General features: G+C 38.8%; 1 protein-coding gene across 1 annotated transcript in view; it reads right to left on the reverse strand.

Moving 5' to 3' along the window:
* Positions 1–237: 237 nt before the first annotated feature.
* Positions 238–27,020, reverse strand: part of DNAH8 (dynein axonemal heavy chain 8) — a 152,170-nt gene continuing 125,387 nt past the window's right edge. Inside the window, exons 59-70 of the mRNA XM_068399510.1 lie at positions 16,418–16,570; positions 13,877–14,032; positions 12,541–12,657; positions 11,704–11,805; positions 11,157–11,317; positions 6,363–6,519; positions 5,682–5,834; positions 5,398–5,587; positions 1,865–1,986; positions 1,148–1,375; positions 492–603; positions 238–362 (exon numbers count right to left, since the gene is read on the reverse strand). Of these exons, the coding sequence (XP_068255611.1) occupies positions 238–362; positions 492–603; positions 1,148–1,375; positions 1,865–1,986; positions 5,398–5,587; positions 5,682–5,834; positions 6,363–6,519; positions 11,157–11,317; positions 11,704–11,805; positions 12,541–12,657; positions 13,877–14,032; positions 16,418–16,570 (1,776 nt within the window). The remainder of the gene's footprint in view (positions 363–491; positions 604–1,147; positions 1,376–1,864; positions 1,987–5,397; positions 5,588–5,681; positions 5,835–6,362; positions 6,520–11,156; positions 11,318–11,703; positions 11,806–12,540; positions 12,658–13,876; positions 14,033–16,417; positions 16,571–27,020) is intronic.

Genomic DNA, 27,020 nt, shown 5'->3' on the forward strand with positions numbered 1-27,020 from the left:
GACTTCATCAAGTAGTAGCTGCACTTTGCCACAGCCAATGCATTTGATCGCTCTTAAACTGCAAAAGGAAGAACATAGTCCAGTCATGGGGTGTAAGTGAAACCCTGTGTTGCCAAATACAGGTATTTGAAGGATGAACAAATTTTATGCAGATTATTAAAGAGATAGTGTAGAGTGTGTATCTTGTTAAGTATTACATACATAGAATTAGTTTAATACTAATTATGTCTGGAAAATTCATGGATGTTCATCAGGTTTATCACAGAATAATTCTGTGATAGCCACTCCAAGGACTCCACCCTGTATTTTAGAGCTAAGATGAGATGCAGGAAAATAATTGTACTTGTAGATAATCTGTTTCTCTATTTTAATTACAAGAACATCCATATTAAGTAGTTGGCACTGTTCTACTTCTGTAGCTGCATTCCCACACAGCTAAACTGGACAGAGAATGTACTGGTCTCTGTCAGATATTCCAGACACAAACATACCTGGCGTAGTTTTGCTTAATCTATCTACTTTAACAAGAACAAGTAAGCCCTCAAAAACCTCAAGCAAAAAATATGGATCAAATATACTTTTCTGTCTTAAATATAAAGTTTCCTGCAGAGACAAAGAAAATAATGTATGTATCAAGCAGAATCCAGGAATATTTAAAAACTTGTATCTAGGGGAACTTAAATTTTTTTTATGTTCTATATTGTATTCTGTTGTCATATTTCACTGAAACACAAATTAAAAGCTGTATATGAGAAAGAATGTGAAAAAGCTAAGTTTTTCTCTTTAAGATTTAACAACATTTTATTTTACCTCAATTGTATTATTAAAGCAAATCTTTTTTTTTTAAGTAATATAAGGGAAACATCAAAGACTACTATCAGTGAACTTATTTTGAAAACTTTAAAACTGTCACCAAATAGCCAAGACAAACTGAATTTACTGGAAGCAGAGAAAAAAAATCACTAAACCAAGACTACAATGAAAGTTCTAGTATAATGGCCACCAAATGAAAAGCAGTAGAAGAATTACACATGTAATTGGTTATATGTGCCATATAATCTGTTTCTCTTATGGTATGAAAACCAGTTTACTTGATGTCACACAGGAGAGCCACTCCTCTCAATATCCAATGGTCTGGAGACACTACCGTCCTTAAATAGATCACTGTAATATAGTTCAGGTCTGTCCTCCTGGGCTTCTTGTAAAGAGGACAAACATAGAGCTTGGGATCCTTAGGACTGGTGGTATTAACAGCAAATATATGCACCACAGGCATCTGGACAAAAAGAATCTTTGGTGTAGATTCAATGAGTTTGTTACGTCTTCTGTCCCAGCCTGCACCTTCCAAGTATAGCCCATGGATATATACTCCTTCCTGTGTGGAGAGTAAGCAGATACATCACACAAAATAAAGCATCTGTTTTGTAAAATGAGTAATTGGCTTAAACCATTAAAAGGAATATATATTTTATAGTAAAAAAATCTGACTTCATTGAATCTTTTCAAACTATTTAAACTATAATATCACCCTTTTTCAGAAGATAATGCTACTGAAATGGATGGCAATAAAAGTTGTTTAGTAAAGCCCATACACTACACAATTTGATCCAAAGTTTACTATAAAGTCCAAAAATCAAGAGGTGGTACAATGAAATTGTTCTTTTAACAAAACATTTTTGTAACTGCAAAATAAAAAAAATTAAAATCTTCATACTTATTGCTATTTATCATCTATGCTGAACAAAAACAGTGAGGTGAAGACAATAGTAACATTTTCCTGTAGCAATCCAAAACGACTGAATGATGCACAATATAAATTAAATACTGAAATTAATACTGAAGCATCTTTGCATGTCATACATACAGAAGAAGGTGCTGTGATTTCTTCTTTGTTTTGCTTTAGCACTTCATTATGTATTGTAACTGTATCTAAAGCCCAGCCTTTATGTGCTCGAGTTGCTTCTTGTCTCATTGCTGTCAGGAATCCTTGAGAAATTAGGTCAGAGATTTAGTACATATCTCACATGACAAAAACATCTTGCTCGGTTATCTGCATGGTTCTGCACTGAATGTTATAGACATATTCAGAGTTCTATGGAAAACAAGCACCCTGACTAATGATAGCAAACTTTGCTTTGAGGCCAAAATAGGAACAAATGACAAAAGTAGCATAGAATGTATTACACTGAGAAAAATATTTTTAAATGGCACATCAAATAATATACTTTTTTTTGGCTATTGAATTATTCAGTTAACAAATGTTTGCTCAGGATGCTAACTTACAAATTATCATTAGGCAATCAACTACAGGATCCATGGTAGATTTGTGTTTCAAGAAGGAATTTGAAGGCAGACAAGATACCAATTATGTGAGCTGGTATTTATGTAAGACAACTTAGGAAAAAGGCATTTTTTTAAATGAAAGAAGTAGAAAAAATTTCACTGATGGAAAACAGAAAAGGTGTGTCTTAATGTGATAATAAAAATAACTATATGAGCATGAGGAATCTAGACAAAGCAGTGCCTATGAAGGATGAAAAAAATTATATTTTGTTATTGAAGAAAAGCGAGTCCTAGACAGAAATGAAGGTAGAGGATGACACAATCAAGCAGTGAGTTTTGGAGTATTGTTTTGAACAGGCTTTACAGACGTTTGCAATAGAAAAGGTTTGAGAGGTAAAGGGCTGAATAGTACAAACACAAGATGACCAACAACTGGGCAGTAAATACCTGGTTGTTTCTGTGTCAGTGTCTCAGAAGATGACAACACAGTCACCAAAAAACCAATAGCTGCTATTTTATGCTACTGGATGAAGTACTACTTGGAGTTGTTAGAAAGAGATAGAGGCGAAGAGAGAAATGTTAATAGAGAATTGCATATTTAAGAGTGATTACTGTAAAGACTTAAAGATGAAATGGCATCAGTTCCTTCTTGATAGGGCATAAAGGAAAAGATGACTAGCATTTCATGGGCTGTCAAGTATCTACAAGGAGGAGAAACCACCAAACGAAATACTGACAAGCCAGGGGGAAATCATGAAAGTATATGGGCATGCAGTAGAAGACAGCATTTCAAGAGGCAAGAACTGGTTTATCATGCTAATTAGGACAAAGCCTATTAAAAGCTATTTGTCACAGCTAAAATATTCATATGTGATGTAAATACAATTAATGTAGTACTTGAAATGATCATGGATTCATTTCTCAAATACTACATATCCCGATAAAAACAAAACAGTCTGATCTAGGTTTCTAAATTTTGCTAAAAATTGATTTTATCTTTATAATATGGTATTTGGCTTTTCATAAGCCTGTTCATTCCAAGTGCTGTGTCTACTGAATGGAATATTGCACCACCACAAACATTCATTCTCCTTTAATAATGATAATTTTTAGGAGACACACTGATAACTGCTAATAAAATCACAACAGGTTTTACATACAATTATTGGTGATACTTTACAGTACTGCAAATAGATTTTTCCACTAAACTGATAAAATACATTCCTCATGTTTTAACATTATAATGTATTTGCCAATGCTATGATAGATTTAGAGCTTGATTCACCAGTGCAATCAGTCTAGATTTTCCTGCAACAGCAGCACAGAGGAGTCCAATTTCTGATTTGCCTCACACCAGTCAATTTTTAAGCTTTACTGTGTGATTTGATTTACTCACAATTTCCTGGTGAGCAGTATTATGAATGCATTAACTATACATACCTCACCTCTAGCCATAGCACACCTTTGTGCTTAGCAGACTTCTTTTTCCATCTACAGGACAATTTTTTTGGAACACAGAGGCTGAAGCAATCATCAAGTTCAAGACTATCTGTGTCTCAGGTTTGTTTGCTATTAGGCTAAATATTTTGTTTGGTCAGAAGAATCTGGTCCATTATCTTCTTTTACACCACCAAGAGTGCTGCTCTTGAATCATCAGAGATCAGTATGCTTACCAGCTGTGCCATTTATGATAGAGGTGGAATGATGTTTTGATTGGCATCTTAATACCATATTTTAATTACAATTTGGAAGCACTCCAAGCACCTCAACTCTTTCTGAGAGCGACTCAAAAAAAATTTGATATCAGTACTTTTTACAGTCCTGGTCATAGAAAGGCCAGTAAGAATAAAAGCATCAGTAAGTGAAGATAACTCATAAAACATTCAAGGATTTCAGAGGTTAATCCTAATGAAAAAAAAATACCTCATAGCTGTTACATGAGAGAATTTTCTCACGAGAATTTTATATGGGCAGTTGTGTAGGCTACATGAGATTCTTCTATGAACATACATCTAATAAGGTAACAGGTTTTGTTACACATGAGATAGTTACAATTTGGTTTTCTTTCTCTTTCCTATAAAATGATAAATATTTCAAGCTATAACAGATGATAGATAATGTTCACTTGTACTTTGCAGTATATCTTTGATGAATGTGAACAAACTGTTCATTAAATAACCTGTGAAATGGAAACACTGTGAAAACTACAGTTTGAGGATTCTCTGTGAAAGATAGATAACTACTATAAATTCTGGTATAGTTGCATGTTCATAGAATCATAGAACAACTCAGGTTGGAAGGAACCTTAAAAGATCACCTGGTCCAACCTTTTGTGGGAAAGGGAGCCTAGATGAGATTATCTAGCACCCTGTCCAATTGCATCTTGAAAAAGTCCAGCAACAGGCGCTCTACCACATCCCTGGGGAGATTGTTCCAATGAATGATTGCTCTTACTGTAAAAAAATTCTTTCTGTTGCTACTGTACAGCACATAAATAACATATTTCCCTAGATTAAAGCTTTTCCATACTTGCAACTTACAGTTTGAAATGAGTTAAACGGCGTGAAACCACAGGAAAAGTGTGTTTTCTTTAAAAGCTGTATCATTATCAATAAGTATATTTTCTTTAGAAGCTGTATCATATCATGCTACAATATGTCAAGAAAATAAAGCATTTTATTTGTTAACTACATGTTTTCCTTCTTGTAATACAAAAACTGTGTTTACAAGTCAGACTAAAAGACCATCTGTACAAGCATCCTGTCTCTGATACTGGACAAAGGCGGATGCTTAGTGAAATAATATTACAACAGGCAAAATGGCACATAAATCCTTTCTCTTCTATGTTCTTTCAGATTCTGGCAATCTGAAGCTTAGGAACCTCCCAACTCGAAGGCTGAGTTTGGATAGTCATGTTTATTGCTACCATTGGACCTGTTTCCCATGATTCTATCTAATCTCTTTTTTGAATCCATTTATCATCTTGGCTTCTATGACATATTCTGACAGTGATGAAAACATTTTTTCTAGGTGTAATATTAAATTAGATATGTAGTAAAAAGCATTAAATTATGATTAAATACATTATTGCTCAAGTCCTTTCAGTACCCTTACCTTGTGGATTAAAGAATCCAGTCATCCAAAACACATTTGGTCTTCCTTCATATATCCAAGTAGAGAGTTGAGTATTTCTTTCCAAAAGTTCAGTAAACCAGAAGCCAAGTGTTGAAGAATCCCAAGATACTCTTCTCCATACTTCAGGAATTCGTGCATCATACATATTATCAAGTGCATCTCTCAAATTCTGAAGGAATGAAATTATAATATATGAACTAAAGCAATCAAGGTAATAGTGTAAAATAGAGTATTCCATACATAGTAAATATGCTTTTACTTGCCTCACTCATAACAATGGTTCCTTCTATGGCTAATTTAAGATCATTCAAACTGTTGCGAAGTATTGTGATCACCTTTTGCATTCGATCAATTTCTTGCTGAAGAAAAATATTCATAGGGTTAAGTTGTCCCATTTTAATTAAACGAGCTTTTACCTAAAATATAGGAGTGCAGAAGGAATTTATTTAAAACTGAAATGCTGAAATACCGTTGTCATAGACTTCTTCACTTTCTTGTGTTCAGAAAAGTAAATAGTAGACTTGTACTTCACATTATTCAAGTAACATTTATCACCTTAAAACTGTTGCAGTTTTTATTTTTATTTTTTTGTCTGTTGCTACCTACGTACTCATGATTTTGCTAGAATAGAACTTCACCCAGAAGGCTCAGGAGACTGCTGTCACAAAAAGTCAAGACTGATTTTTTTCCATGTTTTCACATGCAGTTTTGGAAGTCCAAGCATAGCCTCCATGACCTATCTCCTTGATAAATTGTTATATGTCTTAGTTTTAGATAGAAAACCCCCATATCAATTCACACTGATAGCGATAAAGATGTTGGTTCCTTGTTTGAATCTGCTACTAGCTATACAATCTTTCTTTACAGTTCAGGGTTTCTTTTCTGGAATGTCTTATGTGAAAACTCAACAGAGAACAGTAAGAAAACAACCAAGATTAGCTTGCCTCATGGGGTATGTAATCTGGAGGAAGTTTCTCTAGCATGTCTTCTGCTAAACGATAAACAATTGCTTCACGAGTTTCTCCAGATCCTGCACCACTTTCTTTAGGCTGAATATTGGTAATAGTACCTAGAACATCAGCTGCTGTATTACTTTGGTATCTGAGGGGATAAGATACATGTTATAAATTGCTGGGATTTTTTTTAACAGTTAAAAGGATACTTTGTAGAACACACAACTTGAAAGTTGAGAAAAAATGTAGTGTGTTACCAGGTTAAGTAGAAACTCCCAAAAGAAATTGTTTTCCTCTGCCTCCTGCGCCAAACTGAACACACCGATCATGAACTGTGTGGTTTTCTGTGGTTGTAAAGAATATGAACTTCCCTCTGCACTCCCTGCTATACACCTGCTGTTTTTCTAATTCAAGGGCTAAGAAGAAGAAAGGGTTCCACAGGCTGCTTCTCAGCCTTTGAGAATGTGAAAAACCTATCATATGATTTCCAGGGATTCTGAGGAAAGGGAAGAAAATGGCATATGCCTGATAAGGACTTCTAAGCAGCTATTTACTGCTTAGAAGAAAAGCAACAAAATTTTTGTAATAATAATATTTCCCTCATTTAGTTACTTCTTAAAAGTGGAATGCAGAAGAAGGAAAAGGTGGAGGCATAACTCTGCAAGCTGTCCCTTTATTAATAAGTAAATTAATTCTGCCTTGAGGTATTTCAGGATAAAAGCTGCTAGATTTACAACATTGGAGATTAAAACCTCCTATTCCATACTACATCATGGGCAGTGCTAACGTAAATTTATGTTCTGAGCCAATACAAATAAGTGAAGTAAATTCATATGGCATTTGATGGTAAAAGATAGTAGATCACGGCAGTCTTTCAACACAAGCAGAATTATAGGAGTACTTCTGTTATAATGCTATCTAGTGGCATAGAGCTATGAGAGGCAGTAAGAAAGAAAACATAACAGTGTATCTGTTGGTAGTGCAGTGCTGGCATTGCCTACTTTTACCTTACAGGATCAGCTCCATGAGGAACATACAGCCTGAGTTTGACTCAGAACATAAATTTATACTGACTCAAAGCATAGTTTTCCATGTCAGTTTTACTTTTTGACCTTCATATGACACCCATCTCCTTCTATTACTTTGTCGTACATAATTATGTAAGCAATGAAACCAAGGATTGTGTCACAGGATAGAACACATGAAGTCCTAAAGCATCTAAGCTTTGGAGATAGTATCATAAGACTACAGAAGCTAGATATTGCAGCATTTCAACATAAACTGTTTGTGAATGCAATTATAAAGACTATAAATCAGAAAAATAGAAGAAATCCTACTGGCAGTTTGCTTCTCAAGGGATATAATTTCTGCTTTTGAACATAGGAATGGTGGGGCTTTTACAGTTTTTAATAACCCTCAACTCAAAACTCTCAAGCTTTTTTCCATTTATGGTCCCATTTAAAGAATGATAGATTTATTCAAGACCACATATGAGCAGAAAAGTTGGATAAAATCAAATTCCTTTTGGACTCAGAGCTTCATTCCTAATTTGGATGACATACTTGTGGTTGTAACCCTTACTGTTGGTCTCACTGATTTAACAACTAGTGGTAAAAGAGATGTGAACCTTCCTCTTCACACTGCAAGTACTGTTCTTCTAGTACTGCTGTCAGACTATTCTTTGTGGAAGGAAGAGGTCCCATGATTGTTACATCAATTAAATGATAAAATATTACAGAATTATAAAAAATGAATGGTCTTTCCCCAAATCTAAACAAAAATAGAAACAATTTTAAAAAGAAGGCAATATGCAAACTTAGGGAAAAAGCAAGGAACAGTTTTTGAAAAATAACCTCAAAGGAGCAGAATCAAAGGTAAGTAATATTCCTTTCTTCAATGACACAAGCTAGGAATGTTCTTGAGAGGAAAAATTATCATCTGAATCTTGTATAAAGAAGCAAACATGAATAGCAATAGCAGTTTGAACAAGAAGATTTTTATTTTTAATAAAATTAGAAAAGACAAAGAAGATGCATCTCAATGTGTACATAATTAAAAAAAATATTCTAGTGTGGAAGTGAGGAGAAAATAGAAACAAGAAATTTCGTTCATGTAACAGTGGGACACAGGGAATATAAAAGACACTCTGAAAAAAAAAATTCTTGGCTTTGGAAAACCTGAATTTCCTTTACATTGCAAATAAAATGATGAAGTATAGATGCAAACAATAATGAAAAAAAGATTGCATAGGTTTGTAGAGGAAGTACCATGTTCATGGGAAGGAAATCAGACATACTCAATGAGGTGTCCCTGATCACATTTATACATCTAAGTGTAAATATCTACATAACAGCTGTTTGTTCAGATTGCCCTTATATGTAATGCAAAGCAGCATGATTCAGCTCATGTATTTTAGACTTTGCTTTGTCATCAGAGGAACTGCACTTTACAAGGGTCTTTTTTTCTCTATTACAGTATAGGAAGGCTTGGGTAACCATAAAAGAAGCTAAAGCAACATTAAATGAATCTCATTTACAGTGTCAATGTTGCCTAAAAGTGAGTACGTAAGATAAAGCACTTTATACCTGTTTATACTGGTTTTCCCTGAAGCAGTATTGCAAAGCAAATTTTGTCATAAGAAGAAAAAAGAAGGAATTTTCTCTGGATTTTTATTTGCTCCAAAAAGTATTATTAAGGATATTTTCTTACAGAGTTTGGATTCAACACCCTATCATAGTTTGATAGCTGCAGTCTGTGCCATCAGGAATTTTCTGTACTGGAAGTTAAAACTAAGAACAAGTGCAGTTTGACAGAAACATTACCTTAGCTTTGTGTAGAAAACAGCAATATCCATTGCAACGTGGTATTCAAAACCCTACATTCACCAAGGGACAATGGGAGATTCTGCTCTGTCTTCAGTTGCTCAATAACAGCTTGCAGTAGCTTTACAAAAATTCAGTTAGATTTAAGGCTTCAGTATGGAACCAATTGGAGAAAGCGTTTTGACAGATTGCCACAACATTCCTTGCCTGCTCAGGTACCTGTTAACTATGTTGCCTTTGCAGAGCCTACAATTCATATAGCAAGTTAAAATCAATTGCAATGTCGCAATGACTTCAGGTGTTAAACCCAAGTGGATTAAAGTATTGACACTCAGTGAAGTCTTACAGTTGGAATCAATGGATCGAGCTCTTGGCTGAACTAGAAAACTGTCCTGCTAAACCAGTGAGAGATAAGGTCTTTCTTGTCCTCAGTAATAGTAACAGGGGAGGTCCTGGCTGTCTCAGGGTTCCAATTCTAGCAGTTAGCCTTCTGCATACTCTGAGATGAGCTGATAGGATATTTTAAGGAGAATTTGAATGCAACTTTTTATATTGTCAAGGGATGCTAATGCATTTGAGCTGTGTGTCAAAGATGAAATTTAGACAGACAGTACATGTGCATAGTTGCCTATAACTGATTGTGATAGCACATGGAAAAAAGCATGAAGCTGTTGAATATTTTCCCCAGGCTCTAAAGAAATACCTACAAAGGAAAATCTCCAGAAAAAGGACTAAAGTAGCAGGAATATACTGATGTACCAAGTGGAAGAAAAACTCAGTACTAGAAAGAAATGAAAGCACTGTTTCTACTCACTAAAGCTCCCCAAACACTGTTAGTCTCAAGTTTCCTCCTATAAATTAGCCCTCCTACAAGCCTAATTTTGGATCCAAAGCACGTCTTTCTCTAAGACTTTGTTTAGTTCTCTGTTAAATCTTGGCTCTTTTTTAATCAGTTCTGGAAGGGAGGACTTGCAAGTATCAGAGAATGACCTGAAACAGAATCTACTCTTGGATTCTTCTCTTCAGAAGTATGTATTTACAATGGTAGGTGCTAGGCAGAGTTGACAATAAACTGTGTACTGTTCTCACAGCATGCTTAGAATGCTGGGATTTTGATATGGCATCAACCTCTCAAATTTGAGACTGAAAAATTGTGGGAAATTATCGTTTTGTCCAAAAATGTTAGAAGATATTAGATTTCCACAGCATCTGGGCATTTGAATAACATTTGTTTTGTTTAAAAATACAAAAAGCTTGTTAAGGAACAATGAATGTGGACATAATGAAAATGCAATAATTCATGGCAGAATTATTAAGAACTTCAGTGCAAAAAATATGATGATGATTCATATCCTTTCACAGGGCATATAACATTAGAAGGAAATAAAAGCCAAGCTGTTACACACATTATTTGGAATGAAAAAGTGAATTAAGTCAAAGATAAAATTTTAAATGGAGTTAGTACTTGGTGAGGTTGAAAAGCCTCATTTAAATAATGGGAATGGCAGGACTGATGGCAACAAAAGACTGTAGTTACATCCAAAGGAGTGCTGTAAACCAAATGACAATTCAGAGAGTCATTTAATGAGTGTGCACAGAAAAATAATATACTACTTGGAACAGAAGGCAAACATTAGAAACTTTCTGTAGTGGAACTGTATAGAACCTTGTATCGTGTTCATATAAAATTTTTATAATGCTTTCAAATTTTAAAAAAATTCTAAAACCGTGAGGAGTAAGTAATAAGAATTCTGACTGCTTTAAAAGAATATGTAAAATGTAGCTGAAGATACTGCATTCATAAACACGTACATACACATCAAGTGTTCCACTTCAATAGTGAAATTCACACGAATCCTAGATTTCCTATTAAAAATATTCTTTACTTAAGCATTTCATAAGGATTTGTTTCCAAATACTAAAAGAAAGGGTCTTTGTTTTCAATATGTTGAGATCTACTTACGTAATATCAGCATTAGGATGGAGACCAAAGACCTTTGGGCTGTCCATGGCAGGGAGTGACTGGATGTATTCAAAATACTGTTCCAAAGTTTCACACACTGGAATTTTATATCCAGTGTAAAAACAGAAAGTGCTGTCAAAAATCTTTTCATTGAACCACACCTGTGAAAAATCCAGAGGAAAAAACCACAATTACTTTGCTACTCAGAGGGTTTTTTTATCTCATTTTTATTCTTGGAGAATTAGGGTTCTTGTTTTAGCTACTACATCTAATTTTACTTGAATACCTGAATAAATCATTAAAAGCTATGTCTTCTAAGTTTGAGTTCCACCTAAGTCTTTTTAATAGTTTCTGCTCAACATGAAAGAGAAACCAAGGGAAAGAACCTCACTGTCAAAGAATGAAGTTTTGAAAAATCCATTTTACTCCAAAGACTTTTATAAACTTATGAAGAAGTGCATATTCATCAGAAGGGTGGTCTTCTGATTTCTGTATTGCAGCTGCTGATAAAATCAACAAAAAACCCTGTATTTTCAAGGTCTCTCACCCTTGCAAAGCAATTAAGAAGATGCTTATCGAAGTCATCTGTAACTCGGCCTCCATATTGTACTTCTCCAATCATGTAGCTTACTGTGTTCCATGATATCCCCTGGATGCAAGGAAAGTAAATAAAAGATTGTAGTTATTACATGTAAAGAAAAAGGTACCCAGCCTGTAATTCTGATATCACGTGAAGCTCATAAGGCTCTGAAATGTAAGCTGAAAAGATCATTGTTGCAAGAAAAAAATAATACTTTATTTCTAATGTATTTTCTGAGCTCAGCTCTATAATTTTATAGTAGAGTTGGGTTTGATCCTGGTATTAGAAATATATCTCTATTTCTTGTGTGACCTGAAATCACTCTCAGCTGCTACTGCCTCTCTCTTTCTTTTTCTTTCCCTCCCCCCAGTTTCTAATCTTTCTCTATTGACAAAGTGCTGCTTTGCAAGGAATGGCTATTCTATTACATTATTCCCTGATAAATAGTAGAAGACCAAATGGCAGCCATAGAGAAGTTTGAATGGCTCTGTCAAACTCTGTAAATAGTTTAGCTCCCTTTACAAAACAGATATTGTGTAGACTTGTTAATATTTTAGATATGGTACTGAAAAAACCAAGATCAAATTCTGAAGTTCTTAACTATTACATATTTTTACATGGATGATAGCACGCCAAATATTTCAGCTTGACAGTCTTGCAGAGAATCTGAAACCTTGATCACTAGAAGCTGCACTGAAAGACTAGCAATGAATAAAGTACTATGTATAGTAATATGAAGAAAAAACAAATTACAGATGCTGTACAAAGCAATTAAATATACTGTATGCAAATTTTAGTATTCACCTTCTTGATGTCGCATTCATCTAGGTGATTTTGTATAAACTGAACACTGGCTGTAAAGTCTGCTGAGTTAAATTCATAGGGAATATTCCAACCCAAAGGCCCAAACTTGCGTCGTTCCTTAGGAATACAATTAAAACAAAATATGTTTATGAAACAATGTATAGTTTTGTTTCATTATTAAAGTTTAATAATAATAATAATAGTGGAGTAAAGAATTGAACTGAAGAAGAAAGCTAGCCTAGGAAACAGCTATGTGCCTCATACACATCAGTAAAAACCAGAGTTTATTATTAAGTTACACCATGAGGGATAAATATTTATAGAAAATGCAACAGAACCATTTATTGCTACCTTTACTGACCAATGTATCAGTCATAGGTTTGAAATGTCTCATGTCAGGGGGGATGATCAGATTTTTATATTAAGTAATTAATATAAAGAATAACCGAATCCCTGCATTTTCAGCACACTCAACAATGCTGACTTTTATAGTTTTTAATTTTTTTCTACATATACAGTCTACTAATGATAGTTTCAATTTTCAAGCTCCTGTATTAAGTTATCCAAAGGCTTCTAGGTTGCCCCTTTTGTCTTACTGTTTCACTCTATTGTTCTAATATAGGTTTTTCAAAATCCCCAACTTTATTATAAGGCTGCCACCACTACATTATTCAAATTTATTACTGCATACATATTTGAAAATAAAGTAACAACACTTGCAGGAACAGAAAAATAGTTGACTATAAAAATAAGAGAATATAATCTGCAGCCCAAACATTTTAAACATCCAACACTATTAGATTTCTCACAACTTTATTTTAACCACCTCAGTTACCTGGCTCAATGATTTTTTTCAGAATGTAGAATAAATTAATCCAAGAAATTAAGAATTAAATTGCTGAATAGTGCTGACGTTTATTAAATGAATAAACAGTGTAATACTGACATTCTAAAATTAACTAAGTGGTAACTTATTTATTAGAGTTTAAATTACCAGGTCAGCAATGACTGACAGTCTTTGACATCTAGTTATGTCACAGCTAGGTGTTTATTTCTATTGACTACAGACAGAGCTTTTCCCCTTACACTGAATGACTAACTTTTGGACAGCTAAAATTAGATGAGAAAAGTCCTCATTCTAAATGCCCATGGTATGAAAATTATGTAAAATTATAAAACAATTAAGAGAATAAAGAATCTTGAAATACAGATTATAGAAATTAAAGCTTCAGCCCTGCAACATGATGCTACAATAAATATCAGAATGTGTATTGTCAGGAACCTCTGTTAATGTGACTCCATATATAACACTATTTGCAAACCTTCTAATAAATACCTGAACAGTAGAATGCAGGAAAGCTACAGTGTAAAGCAAAGGTTTCCACATAGGCATATTGTTAACATCTAAGACACCCTGATTAATTCCAGAAAATGTTCTCTTCAAACTGGCACGAACACCCTGGGGAGGTTCATTTGTGAACTTTATGGCAATCTGTCATGTGAAAAAGATAAAGGAATTGGATTTGTTTACTGAACAAAACAAGCAACATACAAAAACGTCACAAGTATTAGTTATAAATAAAACGTAAATAGTTGAAGCATTGTAGATACAAAGTTAATACGTAGTTTTACTATAAACTGCATAAAAGGACTACTTATTAGATTAGGCCACAAAACTCTGTAATATACATTAAGATTTTGAACACAGACCTTCAGCTTATGTTGGTCAGAAGCATCACTGACATTTGTCCATGGATCTAAGAATTTTCATCAACAACCTGGAAGCAATTGTCATGCTTTTCAGAAGGCATCATATGGTTCCCTATCCCTAATTCAATGACTGAATGATAGAAGAGAACTATCCAGAGTAGATCACAAGAACTCTGTTGTATTTCTGGTCCCAGGTCTTCACAGTAAATACAAAGAAATCTCATCTCTCCTCAGATCAGATGTGTTCACAGTGGCTACTGTGAACTCTGTGGCTATGTCTGCAGCAGTAAATTAGATTCACCTAAGAATGTTCCTGGGCACTCCGGTCAGCAGGCATGGAATCTACATTTGTGGTAGTAAACTGCCACAGCCTCTTAGAATACAGCCCCTTAGTTTCATGTGAACTGCCTAATGGGAACAGTTTCTACAAAATTTTAATTGTCAAACCATGCCTGCAAATTATTTGAAAGAGTGCTAGTTAGCACAGGTTCTCATGTCAGAGAATGTTGTAACTACTTACCCCTATGGACTATTGCATTCCAGTGCTGGGTAATGTTCATGGGCACACTTGAATCTATCAGTTCAGACACAGACTGACCTTACCAAAATCTGTATTCCTTGAGACACTTTCAAATGCTGGAGGAACCCAAATAAAAAAGTATTTTTCTGCTCCAACAGTAAGTACTTATCTAGCTGGCTTAAACATGCATTGAAAGGATAGTAAATGCCAGGCTGCCCGTAGGCTGAATGGCAAGCATGGCTCTGAACTGTTTCTGCTTCCAAGAGACACTTAATGGAAGACACTGATGAATACGTACTTCACCTACCAGTTTTACTATGTCCATATTTGTGGTAAAGAACTTCAATTATTTTTAAGGAATGACTTCTCAACTTCAGCCTCACAAACTTATTTCTGAGCTGCAGAGCCCAGGCAAGCTGTCTCAGAGATGAGCTCCAGCCTTCTGCAAGGACCTATCTGCACATGAACACACTAAAGTGTTGGATTGAATGGGAACACTTGCCAAACAGTCTTTCCACATTTCAAAGGATATCTTGTTCAGTTTTTGATGAATGTTCTGTATAAAAAAACCCAAATTATTCTCTCCTTTCTTCTGAGAAAGAGCTGACCTTTGGTTTGTCAGTTATTCATTTTCTGGAATCCCTGAATATGTTAATATTTTAACGGGTAATGTGACACTATAGACTGGGAAATCACATGTGAAACATTTGAGATAAATACAGTGAAGACTCGTCTAGCAACCCTCTCAGTTTTCTATTCTCATTTTTAGCAAACTGTGTGTTGATATACCCCACTATTCATAAACCCTTTGAATATGCAGGATGATTTCATTTTCTGTTGAGAGAATACAAGAGAATGGAGGTCCATACAGCTAGCTTTCTATACATAGTTTTTTTCCATGGTTGTCTCCTAGATTCATTTGAGAAAGGAACCCATCCCTCTCTTCACATCCTAGATATCAGGTGTGTTATCTATTTTTTAGAGAGAATGAGAACCACTAAGGAGACTCCCACTCAAAAGGGGTTGATGAACACAGAAGTGTCAACACACGTCTATTACACTAGATATTAACTAGCATTATGACCTGCTGTGAGAGTGATAGGAACCATCATAAGTGACTTAAATGCACTACATAAGAGTTTAGGCAATTTTCCTGGAACTGATGAAAAACGTGTCCTTGAGACCTACAGAACAACCATTTATAGTTTATCCAAAGAAAAACAAGTGACTTCTTGGTAGATGATGTTCTTTGACATGTGCTGTCCATGTGTATTCTGTCCCCTTTATCCTTTATTTCAGACAGGGAAATCTGGAAGAGTCTAAGAGCAGTTGCAGGCATTACTCTATTCACAAAGGCATCTGGTTAGGCAAAAAGAGATACAGGTAAACCCTGATAGTTTTGATTCTAGTATTTCTGTGCACAGAATTAGTGTGAATTCACATATACATAATGCATCTTTGAGAACTTCCAGTTACTGGTAAGTAACCTTCCTGTTTAAAGTGATATTTGCATTGTAAGGTAAGTTCATTTTTTCTTTGTCTTTGTTTGGTTCTTTTTTCCCACTCCATTTCTTTAATTTCCATTTACACATTTAATCTGAATAATTTTGATGGCATGAGGTACCTGAATTAAGTATTTGAACAAACCTGTAGCAGTGTAATTGGGAATTTAGGACGTGGTTCAGTAGTTATCCAAACTCGAAACGTCTCATCCTGTATCTCAGCAGTAAGAAGTGTCCCCAGTGGTTCATCCATAAAATCCAGTCCAAGATGATAATTCTGAAGCAACACCCAGCCTCCCTAAATAAGAATATCGACTATTACCATGTAAAATTTAGAAAAAGTTATTCATAATGCTAAAACCAACTGCCTATATTAGGATCAAATTTGGTCTTGCATGTTTGGCTTTTTGGATTTGGGGCTTTTTTTGAGTTTTTTGACTTTTGCTCTGTTCCTGAATATGCATTATCATTTGATTTTATGTTGGCGGAGTTAAAGCAAATAGGAAAAGTTAGTGCAAAAGTTATTTCCACATCCTGTTGTTCACAATGAAAATATAACCAGAGACAATATTCTAAGTAAAGTATCAGTGCTACCTAGTGGCAAAAAGAAGTAATTCCTGTTGTCTCCCAGCAAAACACCAGTGATAAGCAATCCTGTCATCAGATCCAAAAGAATTAAGTGGAAAAGTAACAGCCGAAATCTAAGGAATACATCTTTTTAAAAACTTATTTGTTGATAACATAATCTAAAGTAAGTGTAAAGAGGTGGCAACAAGACTCTAAAACTTTTCAACTACAATTAGTTTATCTGCAATTGCAGATACACTAAATGCATATGCATGAAATTCAACCTCTGTATATTAATTTTGATCTTATTCAGCTCTCAAGTTGCATGAAAGCTCTATTTTGACTATTATCTCTCTGCATTTCTGCTTATGAATTTAAATTCAATCAGCTTTTGTAGTATCACTTTAGAAGCCTGATGAATCAGAAGCCTGATATTAAAAAAGGAGCATTATTTAATCAGTTCTAAACAGTGATATGTGGATTTCATTACAACTTGTAATTTCATTTTGGCAATTTTGGTTTAATTCATTTAAAAAGAAATAAATAACATTTGGTGACAAAATATAATTGAAATATTTATGGTGAACTGATGGATATTAAAAAAAAGAAAGACTAAATGAAGGGTTTTCTTTTTCCTTCTTTTACGGGGAACCACTTTTTTTAAGAGGATTTTCGATCAGTTTGTCGCATTCCCAAATGAATCAGGCGCAGTTTTTTAAAATTGTCTACCTGTAACACAGCATAGCAGTTTCAATCATATTATATACTCTTGGCCAGAGGTAGGAAAAAACCCTAGATATTTGTCTTCATATTCACTAGTTCTGGTTTGTTCTTGCAAATCTAATGTTCATGTATCACTCCCTCTGTAAAACGTGTACACCACCAAGGCATTTAGTTCAGAAATTGTTACTAGTAGCTCTACCAGAGTGCTGTTTTGAGTATCCTTGTGGTTTTAATTGAGGGCAAAGAAAGGCAGGGATGCCCCAGTTTTCACCATTCCAATGCAATGGAAGTTCATGATGACCATTCTAGACATATGAACACAAAGAAGTGTTCATATGTCTCACAAAGAAGTGAGTCAGTCGGCAGCGGTGGCAGCAGCAGCAGCAGCGGCAGCAGCGGCAGCAGCGGCGGCGACTGAGGTGAGTGCGGGGCGAGGGCGAGATCGGGCTGTATCGGGCGGTTTCCGTGCTCTGGGGACCCCAAGCGGCAGCCCCGCGTCTGGACCCGGAAGTTCCCGGCAACGAATCAGGAGAGGAGGGGGCGTAGCCAGAGGCACCGCGGGAGATTTAAACGTGGTGAAACCATAACAAACAGTCAGTCGGCAGCAGCGGCAGCAGCGGCGGCAGCTGAGGTGAGTGCGGGGCGAGGGCGAGATGGGGCTGTACCGGGCAGTTTCCGTGCTCTGGGCCCCCCGAGCAGCAGCCCCGCATCTGGACCCGGAAGTTCCCGGCAGCAAATCAGGAGAGGAGGGGCGTAGCACCATCCCCTGTTGATCGGGTGATAAGAAACCTCTGGGAGGACAGGGACTAGTCCATGCCCAGAGGGGACAGGGTGAGTAAGCAGTGACTGTGTGTGTCCCGGGGCGGGGGAGGCCACAGCCGTTTGCAGCTCTTTGGGCAGGGTGCTGACTCTCTCCCGGGCTGTACTGGGCAGGTTCTCTACTCAGGGCCACCTGAGCAGCAGCCCGGAGTCCCGTCCCAGGAGAGGAGGGGGTGTAGCCGGAGGCACCGTGGGAGATTTGAAGGGCCCCCTGGGGAGCACGAGCGACCCGAAGCGTGGCGAACAGGAGCGTGCAAACAGGGGCATGGCAGTTTGCGTGGCAGTTCACGCAGGCAGGGCGAGCAGAGTAGGCGGGCAGGAAGGTATTGTTTCCACTCGGCGGGGCCCTAAGTCCCTTGCGGGTGCCAGAAAAGACATGGCAACCCAAACAGACCTGTCGCGGAAGCATGCGGAGGTGCAGGTGGCAGGCTGCAGGGAGTGCCAGAGCCTGGCCCTGACACTCGAGGGTAATGGAAACCTCACCTGTGTGAGGTGCGAACAGGTCGACGACCTGACCTCCTTGGTGTCCCAACTCAAGGAGGAGGTGGAAAGGTTAAGGAGCACAGGAGCATCCCAGGAAGAGGTTGGCGGGCAGTGCTGTTCCCTGCCTGTCCTGGGGAAAACGGACGGGCCTAATGCTCCCCAGGTAGTGGAGGATCCTCTTCCTCCTCCACAAGGAGCAGGAGGAGACCTAGGGGATGGGGGGGAATGGAGGCAGGTCCCTGCTCGGGGTGGCAGGTGAATCCCATCCCGACCTTCCTCCCCTCCCAGCGACCCCTGAAAAATAGGTATGAGGTGCTGGAGCCTGAGCGTCTTCCTGAGTGTCAGGAAGACACAATGCTAGGGGAAAGAACTTCTACGGGGCTACGTAAACAGAAGCAACCAAGTAAGAGGGTTGCAACCAGCTCCAAAAAGGAGAAAAGAAAAGTAATTGTTATAGGCGACTCCCTGCTAAGGGGAACGTAGGGCCCTATATGCAGGCCAGACCCGACTCACAGGGAAGTCTGCTGCCTCCCTGGGGCTCGGGTAAGGGATGTTGCCAGGAGGATTCCTGAACTGGTGAGGCCCTCTGACTACCACCCACTATTAGTATTCCAGGTGGGTAGGGATGAGATTGAAGAGAGAAGTGCCAGGGCTATCAAAAGGGACTTCAGGGCCTTGGGGCGTTTGGTGAAGGGGGTAGGTGCACAGGTTATATTCTCTGCAATTCCTTCGGTATTTGGTGAAAATAGGGAAAAGACTATAAAAGTACAACAGATTAATATGTGGCTAAGAGACTGGTGCCATAGGTGGGATTTTGGGTTTGTTGACCACGGGGCGGCTTTCATGGCACCGGGCCTGATTATGCCGGATGGGGAACAGCTGAATCAGAAGGGGAAAAGGGTTATGGCCCAGAAGTTGGCAGGGCTGGTTAAGAGGTCTTTAAACTAGGTTCAATGGGGGAGAGGGATAAGACCAGGGCAACTGCAAATGAACCTAGGGGTGACAGGCCTGCGTCAGGGGCAAGCGCTAGCCCAGCTGAAGTGCATTTATACCAATGCACGCAGTATGGGCAACAAACAGGAAGAGCTAGAAGCCACTGTACATCAGGAAGGTTATGATGTGGTTGCCATCACAGAAACGTGGTGGGATGACTCTCATGACTGGAGTGCTGCTATGGATGGCTATAAGCTCTTTAAGAGGGACAGGCGAAGCAGGAGAGGCGGTGGGGTAGCGCTATATGTTAGGGAGTGCTTAGAGTGTGTCAAAATTGAGGAAGATGGTGAGGATGACAAGGTTGAATGTTTGCGGGTGAAGATCAGGGGGAAGGTCGGCAGGGCGGACATTACGGTGGGAGTCTGTTATAGACCACCCAACCAGGATGAGCAGGCGGACAAGGCGTTTTACAAGCAGCTGTCAGAAGCCACCCGGTCGCCGGCCCTTGTACTCGTGGGCGACTTCAACTTGCCAGATGTCTGCTGGAAATACAACATGGCAGAGAGGAAGCAATCTAGGAGGTTCCTCGAATGTGTGGAGGACAACTTCCTCATGCAAGTGGTAAACGAACCCACTAGAGGAGGGGCCCTGCTTGACCTGTTGTTTGTGAACAGAGAAGGACTAGTGGGAGATGTGAGGGTCAGTGGCCGTCTTGGGAATAGTGACCATGAAATGTTAGAGTTTTCGATAGTGGGGGAAGTAAGGAGGGGCAAGAGTAGAACTTCTGCCTTAGATTTCCGGCGGGCTGACTTTAGCCTGTTTAAGAGGCTGGTGGACCGAGTCCCTTGGGAGTCGGTCCTGAAGGACAAAGGAGTCCAGGAAGGCTGGACATGCTTCAAAAGGGAATTGCTAAATATTCAGGAGCAGGCTGTCCCGGTGTGTAGGAAGACAAGCCATCGGGGATAAAGACCCGACGTCGTGTAGGGAGAAGATTAGAAGGGCCAAAGCTCAGTTAGAGCTCGATTTAGCTGCTACAGTCAAAGATAACAAAAAAAGCTTCTACAAGTACATCAACAACAAAAGGAGGGTCAAGGAGAGCCTCCACCACTTGCTGAATGAGGAGGGTAGTGTCGTGTCAGGGGATGAGGAAAAGGCAGAGGTGCCCAATGCCTTCTTTGCCTCGGTCTTTAATGTTAAGACTGGTTGTCCTCAGGAGACTTGGCCCACAGAGCCTGAAGTTAGGGATGGGGAGCTGTGCGAACCTCCCGTAATCCAGGAGGAGACGGTTAGTGACCTGCTGTGCCAGCTGGACACCCACAAGGCTATGGGCCCGGATGGGATTCACCCCAGAGTAATGAAGGAACTGGTAAATGAACTTGCCAAACCACTCTCTATTATCTACTGGCAGTCCTGGTTAACTGGAGAAGTTCCAGCTGACTGGAAATTAGCAAATGTAACGCCCATCTACAAGAAGGGTCGGAAGGATGATCCAGGGAACTATAGGCCTGTCAGCCTGACCTCGGTGCCAGGCAAGGTGATGGAACAGATCATCCTGAGTGCCATTACACGGCACATGCAGGACAGTCGGGGCATCGGGGCCAGCCAACATGGATTCATGAAAGGCAGGTCCTGCTTGACCAACCTGGTCTCCTTCTGTGACAAAGTGACCCACTTAGTAGATGAGGGCAGGGCTGTGGATGTAGTCTATCTAGACTTCAGTAAGATATTCGACACTGTCTCCCACAGCATCCTCCTAGGCAAACTGGCTGCCCGGGGCTTGGATGGGTGGACTCTTAAATGGGTTAAAAACTGGCTGGATGGCCGAGCCCAGAGAGTGGTGGTGAATGGGGCAAAGTCCAGCTGGCGGCTGGTCACTAGCGGTGTTCCCCAGGGCTCAGTTCTGGGGCCGGTGCTGTTCAATATCTTTATAGATGATCTAGACGTAGGGATTGAGTGCACCCTCAGCAAATTTGCAGATGACACCAAGCTGGGTGGCAGTGTCGATCTGCTGGAGGGTGGGAAGGCCCTACAGAGGGATCTGGACAGGTTAGATAGATGGGCTGAGACCAACAGCATGAGGTTCAACAAGAACAAGTGCCGGGTCTTACACTTGGGCCACAACAACCCCATGCAGCGCTACAGGCTGGGGGAAGAGTGGTTAGAAAGCGGCCCGGTGGAAAAAGACCTGGGAGTGCTGATCGCCAGCCGGCTAAACATGAGCCAGCAGTGTGCCCAGGTGGCCAAGAAGGCCAATGGCATCCTGGCCTCTATTAGGAATAGTGTAGCCAGCCGGTCTAGGGAAGTGATCGTCCCTCTGTACTCGGCACTGGTGAGGCTGCTCCTTGAGTACTGTGTCCAGTTCTGGGCCCCGCACTTCAAGAAAGGTGTTGAGGTGTTGGAGCGAGTCCAGAGGAGGGCGACCAAGCTGGTGAAGGGTCTGGAGGGTCTGACCTACGAGGAACGGCTGAGGGAGCTGGGATTGTTTAGCCTGGAGAAGAGGAGGCTCAGACATGACCTTATTGCAGTCTACAACTACCTGAAGGGAGGTTGTAGTGAAGTGGGAGTCGGCCTCTTCTCCCGGGCAGCTAGCAATAGGTCAAGAGGGCACAGCCTCAAGCTTCGCCAGGGGAGGTTCAGGTTGGACATCAGGAAGAATTTCTTTACAGAAAGGGTTATTAGACATTGGAATGGGCTGCCCAGGGAGGTGGTGGAGTCACCATTTCTGGATGTGTTTAAGAAAAGACTGGACATGGCACTTAGTGCCATGGTCTAGTTGACAGGGTGGTGTCAGGGCAACGGTTGGACTCGATGATCCCTGAGGTCTCTTCCAACGTGGTTGATTCTGTGATTCGGTGAAGTATGAAAGATGTATGTGTGCATTTGCACATCATAAAAAATGCTACCTGCTATAAAGAGATTTCTTTTTTCTCTTTTTCCAAAGCAGTGTACATCTATATTCCAGTACTGGTGTCACAACATTCAGTAGGACTTGAGAGGTTACTGGGATACAATATAAAAACTTCCATAACCAAGGCTGCATTAGCTAGAGAACCTTGGATTATGCAGTAATGTCCAGCAAGTGTGCAGTAAAGGCCATATACAAGTATTATATCTGTCCATAATAGAGAAACACAAATTAAGCAGATTGTACTATGATCAAATGAATAAATGTCATCTGGCAATAAATTTTTTTTTTCCCCCTCAAATAAAGATATCTCACAGATAGCAGGCGATACAATTGGAATTCCTTGAACTGATACTGCCTGACCTTTTCTTTTTTCTGCATGAAAGACAGGAAGTCCTGCAAAGGCTTTGAAGCACTTCCGTCTATCAGATTAAGACAACAGGACTTTGCAGAAGTCTGAAGAAAGAAGCATTTCCTCATCTTAAACATTGGAGAATGAAGTGACAAAAGAACTGTTTAGTTCGGATGGAAATCTGAAATAATCTTGATAATGAATCTGCAACAGACTCAAAAGTACATTTGTTCTTGCAGAGTGTTCCATGTTGTGATCTCATTTTCACCGTTTGGCCTTCCAGAACTCTCACGGGTGAGGACAGAGACCCAGAGAACCTAATGGATGTCATATATTGTGAGGAGTTAAGTTTTAAAGCTCATAATTAATCCATCTTTAACTTCTTATCTAACTTTTGATTAATACTGCCACTGGTAAATAGGTAATATGGTACCAATGGTACCAATCAACTTGAACACAAGTCAGTTCTGGCTTCTTTAGGTGAATATTACAAGCAGTGCTGTACTCCTGGTTTAGTAAGGACTAACTGTCAGTTATGGTCAGAGGAAAAATACATTTCATTTATCAATATAGTTCTTGCAGTCTTCTACTTTCTATTAGCAGAGATATTCTAGTCCTTCAGAATACTGGAATAAGACTAATTCCCAATATTTTGAGTTTACAGAATCACAGAATCACAGAATGTTAGGGATTGGAAGGGACCTCAAAAGATCATCTAGTCCAATCCCCCTGCCGGAGCAGGATTACCTAGACCATATCACACAGGAAATCGTCCAGGTGGGTTTTGAATGTCTCCAGAGAAGGAGACTCCACAACCTCTCTGGGCAGCCTGTTCCAGTGTTCAGTCACCCTTACAGTAAAGAAGTTTTTCCTCATATTTATGTGGAACCTCCTGTGTTCCAGCTTGCACCCATTGCCCCTTGTCCTGTCAAGGGATGTCACTGAGAAGAGCCTGGCTCCATCCTCATGACACTTGCCCTTTACGTATTTATAAACATTAATGAGGTCACCCCTCAGTCTCCTCTTCTCTAAGCTAAAGAGACCCAGCTCCCTCAGCCTCTCCTCATAAGGGAGATGTTCCACTCCCTTAATCATCTTCGTGGCTCTGTGCTGGACTCTCTCTAGCAGTTCCCTGTCCTTCTTGAACTGAGGGGCCCAGAACTGGACACAATATTCCAGATGCGGCCTCACCAGGGCAGAGTAGAGGGGGAGGAGAACCTCTCTTGACCTGCTAACCACACCCCTTCTAATACACCCCAGGATGCCATTGGCCTTCTTGGCCACAAGGGCACATTGCTGGCTCATGGTCATCCTGCTGTCCACTAGGACCCCCAGGTCCCTTTCCCCTACGCTGCTCTCCAACAGGTCTGTCCCCAACTTGAACTCATACATGGGGTTGTTCTTGCCCAGATGCAGGACTCTACACTTGCCCTTGTTATATTTCATTAAATTTCTCCCCGCCCAACTCTCCAGCCTGTCCAGGTCTCTCTGAATGGCTGCGCAGCCTTCCGTTGTGTCAGCCACTCCTCCCAGTTTTGTGTCATCAGCGAACTTGCTGACAGTGCACTCTATTCCCTCATCCAAGTCATTAATGAATATATTGAATAGAACTGGTCCCAGTACCGACCCTTGAGGGACTCCGCTAGACACAGGCCTCCAACTGGGCTCTGTCCCATTGACCACCACTCTCTGGCTTCTTTCCTTCAGCCACTTCACAATCCACCTCAATATCCGATCATCCAGACCACACTTCCTCAGTTTAGCTGCAAGGATGCTATGGCAACTCTCCCTGTATGTCTTTATTTGCAACACTGTCCACAACTCTTTGAAGTGTCCAGCTGACCAGCCTGTGCTACCTTTACACTGTAACTTTTATATTGTATTTGAGGTGTCAATTATAATCTTTCTGGAGCTGCTGCTTAGACTTCTCATGTTTTTACTGTTTGAGAATATGATCTGCCATAACAAAATACATTACAATATTTAAGATAAAAATTCTTAAATATTGTTTGGAAATTGTTAGACATCCTGAGACTCAAAGCCAAAAGGATAGGCAATTCAAGAAACAAAGAACCAAAACCAATTGCGAGTGAGCAAGAGACCCTCTCACTAGCACAGATGTGAGGAAAATGTTAGGCAGTATTACGAGCCAGTACATCCTTCTGTATGTACAGCTATAAGCTATGTGTGCACTCACTGTTTTATATAGTAGAAACTACGCAACTTCTAAGTAGCTCTCATAGGGGAGGAGGGGGAAAAAAAAAAGAAAAAAAAAGAAAAAAAAAAAGAATTCCAGTAAAGAGGTGGGATCTGCAAATCCTGCAGGATAGAACTAGGACGCTATGTCCTTTTACCGTTGCATGACAGCATTATTATAAGAAGGTAATGTGCTACCTTTGAAAAGCTGGTCAGTATTACTGCTGTCAGAAGTATTGACTTGGACTCCACTGCCACATGTGGAAAGTTTTTAGGCTCAGGCACTCAAGGAGACATTTTACCCTAAGATATGCCTTAAAAATGCAAAATATTAAAGATTGCATGCAAAAGAGGTGTAAAAGAATGCTAAAACAATCAACTTATATTGCAGTGTTTTTTTTCCCACCTGTTGCATTGACATCTGTATGAATTTGCGTGCATGAACTTCTTGTCCTTGACCCATAGAGATCGTCCTACATTCTACAACGTATTTGACAATATATGATTAAAGAACTTACATTCTTCAGAAAAAGAATTCAAATTCAGTCCAAAAAAACACTCATATAAATACAGCACAATTAAGTACATTTTTATACAAAAATATATACTTATGAAAGTAGAATCTCTTCACCATCACATTATGCTACTATGTATAAATTTTCTAAACATTGAAACTTTGTACAATAACATTAAAATATACATCCACAATATTTACAGTGTTTGTAGAAGTGGAAGACTGACTAATGTTATTGTTAATGGGAATTTGTGCCAAATTTTAACAAAGTAAGCCACAGTATTTGAAATATGAACCAAGATTTTTTTTAACTGTAGGTAATGACGCACATAAATGAGCACAATACATAATTGTAAAATTGCATTTGTGAACATATTAATGTGACTAATATAATGAATATATGTATCTATTTCCAACTGAGTTTGTATGCACAATTTTTCAAAATTTCCATATAATGTAGTCATAAAGACCAGATTATACAAATGCAGATCTTGTGGGTATTTTTTGTTACAAAGTGATCTTGTAAGCAGATTGCTGATTTTCACGTTACCTGCAGTTAAGAGTTAAAACAAGAAAACAGTATTGTCACCATGCCAGAATAAAAAAAAAATATTAATATTGTCTTATAGTTAGAAATTTAAAAAAATCATCACTGGGAAGGATGATAATAATTTATAAAAAAAAGAACTGAAAACATTACTGTCCAACTGCATACAGAATGATCCTCAGCATACCATCTTTTATTTAAAATATTGTTTTATCTTTAAGATGATGGTTCAGGAACAATGTATAGTGCAACAGAATTTAAGAAATACTTTCCAGAAAAAAAAAAAATCTCTGAAGTTACTTACATTACTCTTCTGTATCTTAACACATGACAATGAATAATTACTTCATACCTAATTTAAGCTTCCTAGCCAAGGAATCAATCTGAGTAGTTGGGTCAGATCCCATAGACAAGAAACAGATGAGAGGTGTTCGTGTGTCACTTTCCTCCCAAGTTTTTTCTAAATTCAAAATGACTGGTTCTGTATATTTCTCATCCAAGGAATTTACAATATATTTCCTGGCTTGGATAAGCGTTCGGTCTGGACACCAAGACCTAGAAATAAAAATATATACCAAGATACAAATTCAATGCCTCTTCCTGTTGCAAAGACCAGACTTAAATTAGAAATTCTATTTTTGTCATATAGAGATTTTTGCTTCATAATAAGCATATATACATACATACGCATTCTATATATGTTTGTAGG

The sequence above is a fragment of the Nyctibius grandis genome, chromosome 1 (assembly GCF_013368605.1).
Source record: "Nyctibius grandis isolate bNycGra1 chromosome 1, bNycGra1.pri, whole genome shotgun sequence".
Taxonomy (NCBI): domain Eukaryota; kingdom Metazoa; phylum Chordata; class Aves; order Nyctibiiformes; family Nyctibiidae; genus Nyctibius; species Nyctibius grandis.